The following is a 16,547-nucleotide window of genomic DNA, read 5'->3' on the forward strand; positions in this document are numbered from 1 at the left end:
GAGACATTGTGGTTTGACACATACTCACTCTCTCTCGCTCTTTTACACACACACACACACACACACACACACACACACACACACACACACACACACACACACACACACACACACACACACACACACACACACACACACAGAGAGAAAAATCTGGCATGTCTTTGCAGCATGACTCATGATTGAGGGTGGGCTTGACCGGTTTGACAGGAGATGATGTGTGGCTGGCTAAAAGCATGGACCGAGAGACATTGAGTGTGGGATGTTGGAGATGTTGTCGGCCTGACAAAATTAACTCATCCTCAGGACTAAAACTGTTCAATAGTTGTGCATTATGTCTGTTTTGCATTTGTGTTAGACTGGTAATACAACTTGACGTTGACATGCTCAGTGTGAATAGTTGGGATGAAGGAGTTTGGATTGAGGAAGCGGTTGGGTGGGACTCATCTTCTGGTGGAACAGGGATTTGATTTAAAGGAATGGAAGAAGCTTGAGCATACATATGTGATGTCATTTGCAAGAGACATTGGGGTTTGACACACTATCTCTCTTTCACACACACACAGACACATATACACACACACACACACACTGAAAGCTGGTATGTCTTTGCAGCATGACTCAGGCTTGAGGGTGTGCCTGCCCGGTTTGACAGGAGATGATGAGTGGCTGGCTAAAAGCATGGACCGTGAGACATTGAGTGTGGTTGCTGGAGATGTTGTCGGCCTGACAAATTAACTCATCCTCAGGACCAAAACTGTTCAATAGTCGTGTATTATGTCTTGCATTTGTGTTGGACTGGTAATACAACTTGACTTAATACATATAGTTCACACAAAGTTGAAAGACGTGTCTGAGATGTACAGTTATCACAGACGCTGATTTGATTACAACCTGGATGTGGTCAGACGTAATATAAACAGACTGATTGAGAGACAGACACGAGATGTAAACAGACGTTCTTTGACCTTCAAAGCACCTAAATGGATTGACAGACAAATGACAGTCTCACCCAAACCCAAGGACTTGTCTAGACAAAATAAAAGGGACAAATCAACAAAGAGATGAAAACAACATAGAGGAGGATAGAGAGATAGACACAGGCCATCCTACAGACATGGCGACCGGAAGAAGAAAATCACAGACCTGATCGGCGAAGACCCTAACGTTAGCTTTTGGCGGCTCAATGATGGCTCCTCCCCTTATCTCATCCTCCACAGCCATAAGTCTAAGAGAGAGAGAGAGAGAGAGAGAGTTCAAACAGTTGAGAGAATTGTGAGTTAAGTAGACACTAAGTAGCTAAGTGCAATGCGTAAGGCTTATAAAGACTGTCCAGGTGCAAGCTGCACCTGTCATTACCCTGACAAACATTGATTTGTCAATTATACCCATTACCTGGTTTATAGTAGCGTTGTTATAACCTCTGGTAGCCAAATTATAATCTATTCAACCAATGCTGTAGCTGTTTAACATACACTGCTTCAGTAATACGAGGAAGCATTTTTGAGGCAGTTGAGGTGCATATTTCCATGTTTCCCAAGGGATTCAGCATGATGTGTCTGTCCAATTCAGGGTGTTTTCCAATTTAATCATGCCTAATGATGTCTAGATTGTGGTGTTTTGCCGGTCATCGTGTTCTGAAGGGGGTTTAATTAATAGTTCATCCTCATGGAATAGTTGAACTGACGCAACATGATAGAGATTCCAAATCCTTGTTATAACCATTTCAAAAAGGGTTGGCTTGCAGGGATATGGGAAGCTTATTGCTACAGTCTCCATAGGATATTTTTCTTGCCATGCAAATTCACCTTTAGACACGATTACTCAGCATCAGAATTATTTTCCAGAGAGGGGAACATGGATCATTAATTACTTGCCTTTGGAATTTCAAGATTTGCATCATTCAAGGCAATGGTTCTGATATTTTCTTCAACAGACACAAAAGGTGAAGGATCAATTAAAAGTCACTGCAATCATGAAGTCAAATCCAAGATGGTGATCAGCTGTTTGGTGATGGAGATTCAATGAACAAGAATACATATGACATCCTAACTCCTACCTGGTCTGTATTTCTGAGGTAATGAAATTCTTCTGCTTTGCTCATGATATATTTCATTATCTTTCAATCTTATCACATCTACTTTCCGCCTGAACGACATGGTTGTTTTAATTTGAAGTCACACAGAAAAGCTGTGAAATTGCTGACAAAGTGGATGAACTTCAGAGCGTTAAACTCCTGAGATGAACAGAATGCTGAGAGAGGACTAATTACACAAAATGAATGACACATTTATATACAGCGCCTTCAAAAAGTATTCAAACCCTTGACTTTTTCCACATTTAAAATGGATTACATTGAGATGTGTCACTAGCTTACACACAATACCCCACAATGTCAAAGTGGAATTATGTTTTTAGAAATGTTTACAAATGAATTTAAAATGAAAAGCTGAAATGTCTCGAGTCAATAAGTATTCAACCCCTTCGTTATGGCAATCCTAAATAAATTCCGGAGTAAAACTGTGCTTACAAAGTCACATAATAAGTTACATGGACTCATAATATTGTTTAACAAGATTTTTGAATGATTACCTCATCTCTGTACCCACACATACAATTATCTGTAAGGTCCCTCATTCGAGCAGTGAATTTCAAACACAGATTCAGGTTTTTCAATGCCTGGCAAATAGGGGCACCTATTGGTAAATAAACAAATATAAAAGCAGACATTGAATATCACTTTGAGCATGGTGAAGTTATTATTACACTTTGGACGCTGTATCAATACACCCAGTCACTACAAAGATACAGGCATCCTTCCTAACTCATTTGCCGGAGAGGAAGGAAACTGCTCAGGGATTTCACAATGAGGCCAAAGGTGACTTTAAAACAGTTACAGCGTTTAATGGCTGTGATAAGCGAAAATTGAGACTGGAGCAACAACAGACAATAAAACTGCAAAAAATGTTAAAAATGTTTACTTTAAGTCCTGAATACAAAGTGTTATGTTTGGGGCAAATCCAACACAACACATCACTGAGCACCACTTTCCATACTTTCAAGCATAGTGGTGGCTGCGTCATGTTATGGGCATGCTTGTCATCGGCAAGGACTATGGAGTTTTTTAGGATAAAATAAATTGAATATAGAGCTAAGCACAGGAAAAATCCTAGAGAAAAACCTGGTTAAGTCTGCTTAACACCGGAGACAAATTTACCTTTCAGCAGGACAATAACCAAAAACACAAGGCCAAATATACACAGGAGTTGCTTACCAATACAACATTGAATGTTCCTGAGTGGCCTAATTACATTTTTGACTTAAATCAGCTTGGAAATGAATAAAAAGACCTGAAAATGGTTGTCTAACAACAATCAACAACCAGCTTGACAGAGCTTGATTTTTTTTTATAATAATGTGCAAATGTTGTACAATCCAGGTGTGCAAAGCTCTTAGAGACAAAGACTCACAGCTGTAATCGATGCCAAAGGTGAGTCTAACATTGACTCAGGGTTGTGAATACTTATGTAAATTACATATTTCTGTAAAACATGTTTTCACTTTGTCATTATGTGGTATCGTGTGTAGATGGGTGAGAATTTTTTTTTATTTAATCCATTTTGAATTCAGGATGTAACACAATAAAATGTGGAATAAGTCAAGGGGTATGAATACTTTCTGAAGGAACTGTATAGGACATTGTGCAGCGGCAACAGGGAAAGTGTGGACCAGACAGCCAATGTGATTGGTGCAAAAACTGAACCAATAAGACAAGCTAAAAACAGAAATACATTTTAATGTTAGCACACATTTTAGTCAAACTATTTCAAAATGCGTGGTTGGTTTGGACAGAGGATAACATATCACCAATTGTCATATGCCACCATATCAAGCTGTAGCATTTCCGCAGAGAAAGCAGTCTCTGAATATCCTTATGCTTAACATACTACAACTAAATTGATGCTTAACATGAATAAATAATGATAATCCACAGGTGAAGTTTCAGACATTGGTGTTAGATGTTTTATTACATAAATAATGTACAGGGATTTATTGGACAAAAATAAGAAAGGGAAAAGGAATCAAACGTATGCACTGACAGAAACATTGACACTGATCTAAGAAACAATGAAATGTAACATGAGTATACAGTAGAATTCTACAGAAGGCAGACAGTGATTCACATGGGTGATATGTACCAAAACTAAACCTGTATATCTATTTACTTCAAGTTCAACTAGTGTGCTTGTCAGGTCAAGTCTTACACACAGTCAAAACAATGTGGGTATTTGTCAATATGAGGTCAGGGACAGGTCATGATGTCTGAATTGGCTGTTACAGAGAAATAAGGCAGGCGATCGGGTGAGTCAAAGGTCACATGATATGTAGTCAATTATATGTACATCAACAGTAAGCCCTCACTATGTCCTGCTATTTGCCATATCAATCCAAATGGCTTTATTGCACAGTGCACAGAGAACTTTCAAAGTAATACTGATGTAATATTATACTGTACATCTATACAGACTACCAATATTATGCTTGCTACAATGCCAAAAGAGAGGCAATCTTATGATAGTGAACAATTCTTGTTCCACATCGTATCTCAAAAAAATGACTCCCTCAAAGCTCTAACTTTAGCAAACAACGACACCATTTACCATTCTGTCTCCTCTGATTTACTGCAGATCAAAAGTTAAACCAACGACATATTGCAAAATTATAAGAGATAGAAATCTTAACACTTTAGATAAACTGCACCAATATCCATCTATCTGCATGATTAACATTTTTGTTCAAGTCTCAAACACTATACAGCCAACACTATACAGCCTGTCACGCCCTGACCATAGTTTACTTTGTATTTTCTATGTTTTGATTGGTCAGGGTGTGATCTGAGTGGGCATTCTATGTTTCATGTCTTGTTTGTCTATTTCTATGTTCAGCCTGATATGGTTCTCAGTCAGAGGCAGGTGTTCGTCATTGTCTCTGATTGGGAACCATATTTAGGTAGCCTGGGGTTCACTGTGTGTTTGTGGGTGATTGTTCCTGTCTATGTGTTTTCACCAGATAGGCTGTTTAGGTTTTCGTTACGTTCATCACGTTCTTTATTTTGTAGTGTTTGTATTGATTCGTGTTTTACTTTTTGTTCATTAAAACATGGATCGCAATCTACACGCTGCATTTTGGTCCGACTCTCCTTCTCACGAAGAAAACCGTTACAGAATCACCCACCACCAACGGACCAAGCAGCGTGTCAACAGGCAGGAGCAGCGCGAGGAGAAGCGCAATAAGGATTTCTGGACATGGGAGGAAATCCTCGACGGGAGAGGACCCTGGGCTAAACCAGGGGAGTGTAGCCGCACTAAGGTGCAGCGGGAGAAGAAACAACAGGAACAGCCCAAGGAGGAGTACAGTATGGAGTATACTACTTGGGAGGAGATCGACAGGTGGGCGGCCGACCCAGGGAGAGTGCCGGAGCCCGCCTGGGATTCGCTGGAGCAGTGCGAGGAAGGTTACCGTAGAATGGAGGCGGTGAAAGCAGAGAGGCGCTGGTATGAGAAGGCAGCTCGGCGACGCGGATGGAAGCTTGAGAGGCAGCCCCAAAAATTTCTTGGGGGGGGGCTAACAGGGAGTATGGCTATGCCAGGTAGGAGACCTGGGCAGACTCCCTGTGCTTACCGGGGGGCTAGAGAGACCGGACAGACACCGTGTTATGCAGTGGTGCGCACGGTGTCTCCAGTGCGGGTGCATAGCCCGGTGCGGTATATTCCAGCTCCGCGTGTCTGCCGGGCTAGATTGAGCGTCGAGCCTAATGCCATGAAGCCGGCTCTACGCAGCTGGTCCCCAGTGCGTCTCCTTGGGCCGGCTTACATGGCACCAGCCTTGCGCTCGGTGTCTCCGGTTCGCCTGCATAGCCCAGTGCGGGCTATTCCACCTCGCCGCACTGGCAGGGCAACCGTGAGCATTCAACCAGGTAAGGTTGGGCAGGCTCGGTGCTCAAGAGCTCCAGTGCGCCTGCACGGTCCGGTTTTTCCAGTACCACCTCCACACCCCAGCCCTCCGGTAGCAGCTCCCCGCACCAGGCTTCCTGTGCGTGTCCTCGGCCCAGTACCACCAGTGCCAGCACCACGCATCAGGCCTACAGTGCGCCTCGCCTGTCCAGCGCTGTCGGAGCCCTCCTCTCCAGCGCTGTCGGAGTCTCCCGCCTGTTTAGCGCTGTTAGAGCCTTCCTTCTCTACAGCGCTGCCGGAGTCTCCCGCCTGTTCAGAACTGCCAGTTAGCAAAGAGCTGCCAGTTAGCATAGAGCTGCCAGTTAGCATAGAGCTGCCAGTTAGCATAGAGCTGCCAGTTAGCATAGAGCTGCCAGTCTGCAAGGAGCTGCCAGTCTGCAAGGAGCTGCCAGTCTGCAAGGAGCTGCCAGTCTGCATAGAGCTGCCAGTCTGCAAGGAGCCGCCAGAGCTGCCTGTCTGCAGGATGCCGCCAAAGCTGCCAGTCTGCAAGGAGCCGCCAGAGCTGCCAGTCTGCAAGGAGCCGCCAGAGCTGCCAGTCTGCAAGGAGCCGCCAGAGCTGCCAGTTAGTATGGAGCAGCCAGGGCCGCCAGTCAGCATGGAGCAGCCAGGGCCGCCAGTCAGTATGGAGCAGCCAGGGCCGCCAGTCAGCATGGAGCAGCCAGGGCCGCCAGTCAGCATGGAGCAGCCAGGGCCGCCAGTCAGCATGGAGCAGCCAGGGCCGCCAGTCAGCATGGAGCAGCCAGTCAGCATGGAGCAGCCAGAGCAGCCAGTCAGCATGGAGCAGCCAGAGCAGCCAGTCAGCATGGAGCAGCCAGAGCTGCCAGTCAGCATGGAGCAGCCAGTCAGCATGGAGCAGCCAGGGCCGCCAGTCAGCATGGAGCAGCCAGGGCCGCCAGTCAGCATGGAGCAGCCAGGGCCGCCAGTCAGCATGGAGCAGCCAGGGCCGCCAGTCAGCATGGAGCAGCCAGTCAGCATGGAGCAGCCAGTCAGCATGGAGCAGCCAGAGCAGCCAGTCAGCATGGAGCAGCCAGAGCAGCCAGTCAGCATGGAGCAGCCAGAGCAGCCAGTCAGCATGGAGCAGCCAGAGCTGCCAGTCAGCATGGAGCAGCCAGTCAGCATGGAGCAGCCAGAGCTGCCAGTCAGCATGGAGCAGCCAGTCAGCATGGAGCAGCCAGAGCTGCCAGTCATCATGGAGCTGCCAGTCATCATGGAGCTGCCAGTCATCATGGAGCAGCCAGTCAGCATGGAGCAGCCAGAGCTGCCAGTCGATCAGACTCTCCCAGATCTGCCAGTCGTCCAGACTCTTCCAGATCTGCCAGTCGTCCAGACTCTTCCAGATCTGCCAGTCGTCCAGACTCTTCCAGATCTGCCAGTCGTCCAGACTCTTCCAGATCTGCCAGTCGTCCAGACTCTTCCAGATCTGCCAGTCGTCCAGACTCTTCCAGATCTGCCAGTCGTCCAGACTCTCCCAGATCTGCCAGTCGGCCAGATTCTCCCAGATCTGCCAGTCGGCCAGATTCTCCCAGATCTGCCAGTCGTCCAGATTCTCCCAGATCCGCCAGTCAGCCAGGATCTTCCGGATCCGCCAGTCAGCCAGGATCTTCCAGAACCGCCAGCCAGCCAGGATCTGCCGGCTCTAACCACCTGCCTGAGCTTCTTCTCAGTGCTGAGCTTCTTCTCAGTGCTGAGCTTCCTCTCAGGGCTGAGCTACCCATCTGTCCCGAGTTACCTCTGTCCCGAGCTGTCCCTCTGTCCCATGTTATCATTGTGGTGGGTAACCTATTTAGGGACGTTTAGGAGGGGGATTAAAACTGTCATGGAGTGGGGTCCACGTCCAGCGCCAGAGCCGCCACCGCGGACAGATGCCCACCCAGACCCTCCCCTATAGGTTCAGGTTTTGCGGCCGGAGTCCGCACCTTGGGGGGGGGGGTACTGTCACGCCCTGACCATAGTTTACTTTGTATTTTCTATGTTTTGATTGGTCAGGGTGTGATCTGAGTGGGCATTCTATGTTTCATGTCTTGTTTGTCTATTTCTATGTTCAGCCTGATATGGTTCTCAGTCAGAGGCAGGTGTTCGTCATTGTCTCTGATTGGGAACCATATTTAGGTAGCCTGGGGTTCACTGTGTGTTTGTGGGTGATTGTTCCTGTCTATGTGTTTTCACCAGATAGGCTGTTTAGGTTTTCGTTACGTTCATCACGTTCTTTATTTTGTAGTGTTTGTATTGATTCGTGTTTTACTTTTTGTTCATTAAAACATGGATCGCAATCTACACGCTGCATTTTGGTCCGACTCTCCTTCTCACGAAGAAAACCGTTACACAGCCATTAATATTTGGTAGCATTGCCTTCAAATGATTTAACTTGGGTCAAACATTTAGGGTAGCCTTCCACAAGCTTCCCACAATAAGTTGGGTGAATTTTGGCCCATTACTCCTGACAGAGCTGGTGTAACTGAATCAGGCTTGTAGGCTTCCTTGCTCGCACACGCTTATTCAGTTCTGCAGACAAATTTTCCATAGGATGGAGGTCAGGGCTTTCTGATGGCCACTCCAATACCTTGACTTTGTTGTCCTTAAGCCATTTTGCCACAACTTTGGAAGTATGCTTGGGATCATTGTCCGTTTGGAAGACCCATTTGCGACCAAGCTTTAACTTCCTGACTGATGTCTTGAGATGTTGCTTCCACATAATTTTCCTACCTCATGATGCCTTCTATTTTGTGAAGTGCACCAGTCCCTCCTGCAGCAAAGCTCCCCCACAACATGATGCTGCCACCCCTGTGCTTCACAGTTGGCATGGTGTTCTTCGGCTTGCAAGCCTCCCCCTTTTTCCTCCAAACATAACGATGGTCATTATGGCCAAACAGTTCTATTTTTGTTTCATCAGACCAGAGGACATTTCTCCAAAAAGTACGATCTTTGTCCCCATGTGCAGTTGCAAACCATAGTTTTTTTTTGCGGTTTTGGAGCAGTGGCTTCTTCCTTGCCTAGCGGCCTTTCAGGTTATGTCGATATAAGGACTCGTTTTACTGTGGCTATACATACTTTGTACCTGTTTCCTCCAGCATCTTCACAAGGTCCTTTGCTGTTGTTCTGGGATTGATTTGCACTTTTCGCACCAAAGTATGTTCATCTCTAGGAGACAGAACGCGTCTCCTTCCTGAGCGGTATGACGGCAGCATGGTCCCATGGTGTTTATACTTGCGTACTATTGTTTGTACAGATGAACGAGCTACAGTACCTTGAGGCGTTTGGAAATTGCTCCCAAGGATGAACCAGACTTGTGGAGGTCTTGGCTGATTTCTTTTGATTTTCCCATGATGTCAAGCAAAGAGGTACTGGGTTTGAAGGTAGGCCTAGTGTATGTAAACTTCTGACCCACTGGAATTGTGATACAGTGAATTATAAGTTAAATAATCTGTCTGTAAACAATTGTTGGAAAAACTACAATAGATGTCCTAACCGACTTGCCAAAACTATAGTTTGTTAACAAGAAATTTGTGGAGTGGTTTAAAAACGAGTTTTAATATTAACCCAAGTGTATGTAAACTTCCGACTTCCGACACAGTAACTTGATTATGCCATTCTTAGTGCAAATTTCGGGAAAATGAAAAAGACCTAGCTAAAAGATAAATTGCTGTTAATTTTTTCAAACCATCTTTGTCCGTTTCCCAAGGTTTATAATGCATATTACTTCATGTGAGCGTATATATATATATATATATATATATATACACACATAAAGATTAATACGTATACACGTACACTACTGTTCAAAAGTTTGGGGTCACTTAGAAATGTCCTTGTTTTTGAAAGGAAAGCTATTTTTTTGTCCATTAACATCACGTCAAATTGATCAGAAATACAGTGCAGACATTGTTAATTTTGTAAATGACTATTGTAGCTGGAAACGGCTGATTTTTTTATGGAATATCTACATAGGCGTACAGAGGCCCATTATTAGCAACCATAGATGTCCTAACTAACTTGCCAAAACTATCGTTTGCTAACAAGACATTTGTGGAGTGGTTGAAAAACAAGTTAATGACTCCAACCTAAGTGTATGTAAACCTCCGACTTCAACTGTAACTACCTGGGCTAATGAAGTAGCTTGAAACATATTTTCTACCATCAATAATAAAAAAACGCAAATAGCATTTCTCATTCATTGACAGCATATGAATCTGTCTTAAAATCTAGCAGCCATCCACTACTTATAGAATCCTCTAGATTACCTTGTCAACTGTAATAATGCCATCGCCCAAACTAACTTCAAAAGGGGAAAGAGAACTTGTCATTTAGCAGATAAATTAGGTTTACTCTGTGTTCTCTTTACACATCATAAGAAAGTATTTCCCCATCAAACTGTGGTTGCGGTTTGTAAAGATTGGCATTGTTCATTCTCATGTCAAGCTGTTATGGCATTGTTCATTCTCATGTCAAGCTGTTATGGTGATGGCAACAATATGTCATGTACTACCTTAGTCTTTGCTTCTTGCATTTTTATCAAAAACACCATTATGACCTCATACTGTATAGGGCAGATAGAAGTCATATGATGTCACCTTTCAGTCCATTATTGTGCTTTTCAATTCAATCTAGGTGAATCCCTCTCGGTTTACGATTATCGGAATAATCACCACAGATGATGCAGGTAAACTACTAAAGGAAAAAAAAACAAGCAGCATGTTTGATATACTGGTAAAAAAAAAAAGGTTGCCAAGTAGTGCAATAGTACAAAGGGCCTAAAAATGTGTCTTTTGGGTTCTTTATGCACAAAGTTATGGGGTTATGGATGGGATTGGTTCCATTAAGTACAGCCAGGAACTGCCTCGGTCTTCATTCCATTTCTTCTTCCCTGGAATGGATTAAAAGTTCCCTGTGACGCATATCTAACTTTCAATTGCAGATTATTAGAGGTGGTGGACAATAGCAGAACATTTACACAAATAGTTTCCTCTCAAGTTCCTTGGCTCAAGTCAATTGGTTAACATTAGTCAGAAAAAGAATGTTCAATGAACATTTTCCTACTGACTGGGTGAAAACCAATTGCCTAATGATTTCACTGTTGACCTCACCTTTCAAATTAATGTGCAGTTAGTTTGAAGCTATCCCATTATTTATATATACACTGCTCAAAACACATCCTAGATCTGAATGAATGAAATATTCCTATTAAATACTTTTTTCTTTACATAGTTGAATGTGCTGACAACAAAATCACACAAAAATTATCATTGGAAATCAAATTTATCAACCCATGGAGGTCTGGATTTGGAGTCACACTCAAAATTAAAGTGGAAAACCACACTACAGGCTGATCCAACTTTGATATAATGTCCTTAAAAACAAGTCAAAATGAGGCTCAGTAGTGTGTGTGGCCTCCACGTGCCTGTATGACCTCCCTACAACGCCTGGGCATGCTTCTGAAGAGGTGGCGGATGGTCTCCTGAGGGATATCCTACCAGACCTGGACTAAAGCATCCGCCAACTCCTGGACAGTCTGTGGGGGATAGAGCGAGACATGATGTCCCAGATGTGCTCAATTGGATTCAGGTCTGGGGAACGGGCAGGCCAGTCCATAGCATCAATGCCTTCCTCTTGCAGGAACTGCTGACACACTCCAGCCACATGAGGTCTAGCATTGTCTTGCATTAGGAGGAACCCAAGGCCAACCGCACCAGCATATGGTCTCACAAGGGGTCTGAGGATCTCATCTCGGTACCTAATGGCAGTCAGGCTACCTCTGGCGAGCACATGGAGGGCTGTGCGGCCCCCCAAAGAAATGCCACCCCACACTATGACTTACCCACCATCAAACCGGTCATGCTGGAGGATGTTGCAGGCAGCAGAACGTTCTCCACGGTGTCTCCAGACTCTGTCACGTCTGTCACATGTGCTCAGTGTGAACCTGCTTTCATCTGTGAAGAGCACAGGGCGCCAGTGGCGAATTTGCCAATCTTGGTGTTCTCTGGCAAATGCCAAACATCCTGCACGGTGTTGGGCTGTAAGCACAACCCCCACCTGTGGACGTCGGGCCTCATACCACCCTCATGGAGTCTGTTTCTGACCGTTTGAGCAGACACATGCACATTTGTGGCCTGCTGGAGGTCATTTTGCAGGGCTCTGGCAGTGCTCCTCCTGCTCCTCCTTGCACAAAGGCGGAGGTAGCGGTCCTGCTGCTGGGTTGTTTCCCTCCTACGGCCTCCTCCATGTCTCCTGATGTACTGACCTGTCTTCTGGTAGCGCCTCCATGCTCTGGACACTATGCTGACAGACACAGCAAACCTTCTTGCCACAGCTCGCATTGATGTGCCATCTTGGATGAGCTGCACTACCTGAGCCACTTGTGTGGGTTGTAGACTCCGTCTCATGCTACCACTAGAGTGAAAGCACCTCCAGCATTCAAAAGTGACCAAAACATCAGCCAGGAAGCATAGGAACTGAGAAGTGGTCTGTGGTCACCACCTGCAGAACCACTCCTTTATTGGGGTGTCTTGCTAATTGCCTATAATTTCCACCTGTTGTCTATTCCATTTGCACAACAGCATGTGAAATGTATTGTCAATCAGTGTTGCTTCCTAAGTGGACAGTTTGATTTCACAGAAGTGTGATTGACTTGGAGTTACATTGTGTTGTTTAAGTGTTCCCTTTATTTTTTTGAGCAGTGTATATATGTATATTTGACCTACACACCTATGGCTCCTGAGTAGTGCAGCGGTCTAAGGCAGTGCATCACAGTGCAAGAGGTGTCACTACAGTCCCTGGATCAAATCCAGGCTGTATCACATCCGGCCGTGATTGGGAGACCTATAGGGCGGCCCAGTGTCGTCCAAGTTTGGCCGGGTTAGGCCGTCATTGTGAAAATAAGAATTTGTTCTTAACTGACTTGCCTAGTTAGTAAAGGTTTACATTTTTAAAAAATAATTTAAAATATGGTTGAGGCCTCCCCGTTATTTCTCCATACATTATTAATGTATCTATTTCATAACTATACATCATCTAAACTCATATATTCATCAATATTCCCCATATTATTTCCAAAAATCAGCACTTGTATAAAGAAGATTAATCTGTCTATAATTGTTGATATTTCTTGGATAAACGTAATCAGACACGATTAGGTCTTAACAATACATACATTTATTTTCTTCACTCCATTTTAGTTCTCTCTCTCTTCCTCTCTACATCTCCTCCACCCTCCACCACCACCCCTCTTTTTACCTGTTGATTATTCCTTTAATTTGGGAGTCTTTCTCCACCTGCTGTTGCCGTAGCCTCCTCTCGCTGTCCTCCAGGCGACTCTGGTATTGTGAGAGGATCTTACTGGTCTGCTGCTCCTGGGAAAGGAGCCTCTTCTCATACTCCTCCAGCTTCCTGTGGGACATGATCAGTCGCTCCTTCAGGGAGTGGATCTCCTCCTCATATTCCTTTACCTGAGACAGACAGAGAGAAGAGAAAGCATTGGAGATAGAAAATGGTTGAGCAATTGTCATACACGTCGACAAGTCACCATGGAATAGGGAAGCAACCACATTGTTGTCCAGTGTTCATTAAAGTCTAAGGCACACATAGTTTATCCCTTTTCACTTGCTCACTATGCACCAAGATCCAGCTATGTCTATTATGAAAATAACTCCAGAAGGGAATATATTGAACATATAAAAATAGTTGAGCAAATGTCATACTGTTTATTAGCAACACATGGCTAAACAACCAGAAAATGTTCTTGGGGGTTGACTGAACACACCTTCACTTGGACAAAGAAATGTGGTAATGTGGTGTCTGCGGTCAAATATGAATATGCGAGCTAAAAGTTTGTTTATTTTCAATGACTCACTGTTGTTCAAGTTCATACTCAGCTGTTCCTATCTAAATTATTCATAAATACGTGTCTCGGTACCATCTGTTCTCCACTGATAGACTTGGGTTGCACTTCCCTGACATCTGTACTGTGCATTAAGAAGGAGATATGACTCAGATCAGTGTTACGGTTCTCTAGTCTCACAGTTTGCTGTTTAATATGCTGCTACGTCGAATTGCTAAAGAAGAGAGAAATTCTGCATTCCTTTGAGGGATCGTTTTGTTACTGTTGATTTCCTAGAAGATTGGTATATTGTATACAGTATATTGTTGAGACAATTATCTACTGTTTTTATATATATACACACACACACACACACACACACACACACACACACACACACACACATTGCCAATGTCAAATTTAGGCTAGCATTCTTTTGTATTGCCAAAGCTGTGGCGGGAGAGATGTATCTACCCTGTCTAAGCGAGACTCATCCATGCTTTTGGAGTACTCCTTCAGCTTGAACTCCTCACGGTCGATGCGGTTAGCCTCCAGAGTAATGTCAGCGGAGAGGTGAGGCATGTTGGAGACCCAGGCGACTGTTCTCTCATTGGCCGGGGTCGGGGGGTTAAGGGTCGAGGGCGACTGCCCGGAACCCTGGGGAAAGAAGCAGATATGAAGAGGAAGAATATGTACTAGTACTAGCAGTGGTGTGTATTCATGGGTGCCAAGGGAAGCCAGGCCTGTCACCAAAAACGTAGATAAATATTTTTTTTGTCTCTCTGTGTTTCATAATTTTCCTTCAATTCGCAAGAGGCTGAATATATCTGAATATATCTATATCAGTGTCTCCTGACCCCTCCTGACCCCTCCTGTCTCAGCCTCCAGTATTTATGCTGCAGTAGTTTATGTGTCGGGGGGCTAGGGTCAGTTTGTTATATCTGGAGTACTTCTGTGTGAATTTAAGTACGCTCTCTCTAATTCTCTCTTTCTCTCTTTCTTTCTCTCTCTCGGAGGACCTGAGCCCTAGGACCATGCCTCAGGACTACCTGACATGATGACTCCTTGCTGTCCCCAGTCCACCTGGCCGTGCTGCTGCTCCAGTTTCAACTGTTCTGCCTTATTATTATTGGACCATGCTGGTCATTTTTGAACATTTGAACATCTTGGCCATGTTCTGTTATAATCTCCACATGGCACAGCCAGAAGAGGACTGGCCACCCCACATAGCCTGGTTCCTCTCTAGGTTTCTTCCTAGGTTTTGGCCTTTCTAGGGAGTTTTTCCTAGCCACCGTGCTTCTACACCTGCATTGCTTGCTGTTAGGGGTTTTAGGCTGGGTTTCTGTACAGCACTTTGAGATATCAGCTGATGTACGAAGGGCTATACAAATACATTTGATTTGATTTGATTGGATTTAATCTCAGTGGAGAACGCATCCAAGCAAGCAAAACCCTGCCCCTCTGTCTCTGTATGTGTCGGCCATCTCTATCTGATGCTGTCTGGGCCAAAAGAGTATGACATTGTTGCCGGACGTAGCATTGAATGCAAGGGAAACCAACAAGCATTTGGCCTTCCTTGACTAAGTATAAAATAATAGCCAATCAGCGTTGCTCTAAACTGAGTGAGCTGAACTGTGAATGGTCCTGGCGTATCATTAATAAGTGTCAAGGGAAGCCAGTTTGGATTTGGCATCACTCCTATCAAATCGCAATGTTGAATCTCGTTGTGATGTTGTCCTCTGGTGGCTAGCTAGCTCTTTCCTAATTTAGCCATGGATGGAGATAGGGATTTGGACTTGTGGTTTTACTTAATTCTCCATACTGGCCAATGATTATAACAGTGATTCTGATCCAACCATTAATTCCTACATTGTGCCCCTGGCCTGAGAGGATGGAAGTTCAATATGTAGCTTGATGTAAAAGGCTCATGTTAACTAGCTAACATTGCCCATGAAAGGAAGTTAGACTAGCAAGCAAGCATTTTAGCCATGTAGCCTAGGACAACAATAAATAAAAGAGTGTACTATATGAGAGTGACTGTTTCGTCAACATTAAAGAGTATGGCATTGGCCTTTCTCTACAAGTAGGGTGAGTTAACAAGTGTTTTCGACTTGCACAAACTTTCTCACACACACACACACATGAATCAGAACCATGGACAGCCACATTATATTTAGCTTACCTTGATTGGACTAAATTGTTTTTGGTTGGTTTTAGTTGTCAATGTAGTAGACTAAGCATAGGTGATATGATGATGTTGAAATGTTGAAGTTGAAATGTTTCATCTCAATCTCTTCTTTCAAAGACTCATCATGGACACTCTTACTGACAGTTGTGCCTGCTTTGCGTGATGTATTGTTGTCTCTACCTTCTTGCCCTTTGCGCTGTTGTCTGTGCCCAATAATGTTTGTACAATGTTTAGTGCTGCTACCATGTTGTGATGTTGTATTGCTACCATGTTGTCATGTTGTGTTGCTACCATGCAGTGTTGTCATGTGTTGCTACCTTGCTATGTTGTTGTCTTAGGTCTCTTTATGTAGTGTTGTGTTGTCTCTCGTTGTGATTTGTGTGTTTTGTCCTATATTTATATATTTTTTTTATCCCCCGCCCCGCAGGAGGCCTTTTGCCTTTTGGTAGGCCGTCATTGGAATGTGTTCTTAACTGATATGCCTAGTTAAATAAAGGTTAAATAAAAATTTTAAAAATGGTGCTGGACTCTGGGGTTG

The 16,547-nt window shown here is 44.3% G+C and overlaps 1 protein-coding gene across 9 annotated transcripts in view; it reads right to left on the reverse strand.

Annotated features, from left to right (window-relative positions):
- Nucleotides 1–16,547, reverse strand: part of LOC110515208 (ras/Rap GTPase-activating protein SynGAP) — a 115,342-nt gene that overhangs the window by 15,129 nt on the left and 83,666 nt on the right. For all 9 annotated transcript variants that reach the window (XR_005042057.1, XM_036973041.1, XM_036973040.1 and 6 more), the window contains 3 exons: nucleotides 14,296–14,478; nucleotides 13,239–13,450; nucleotides 1,144–1,225 (listed from right to left, as the gene is read on the reverse strand). Coding sequence is in view for 8 of the 9 variants with exons in the window: in XM_036973041.1 (XP_036828936.1) it covers nucleotides 1,144–1,225; nucleotides 13,239–13,450; nucleotides 14,296–14,478 (477 nt within the window). In the remaining variant the exon portion in view is untranslated. The remainder of the gene's footprint in view (nucleotides 1–1,143; nucleotides 1,226–13,238; nucleotides 13,451–14,295; nucleotides 14,479–16,547) is intronic.

This window comes from Oncorhynchus mykiss, chromosome 3, assembly GCF_013265735.2.
Source record: "Oncorhynchus mykiss isolate Arlee chromosome 3, USDA_OmykA_1.1, whole genome shotgun sequence".
Lineage (NCBI taxonomy): Eukaryota > Metazoa > Chordata > Actinopteri > Salmoniformes > Salmonidae > Oncorhynchus > Oncorhynchus mykiss.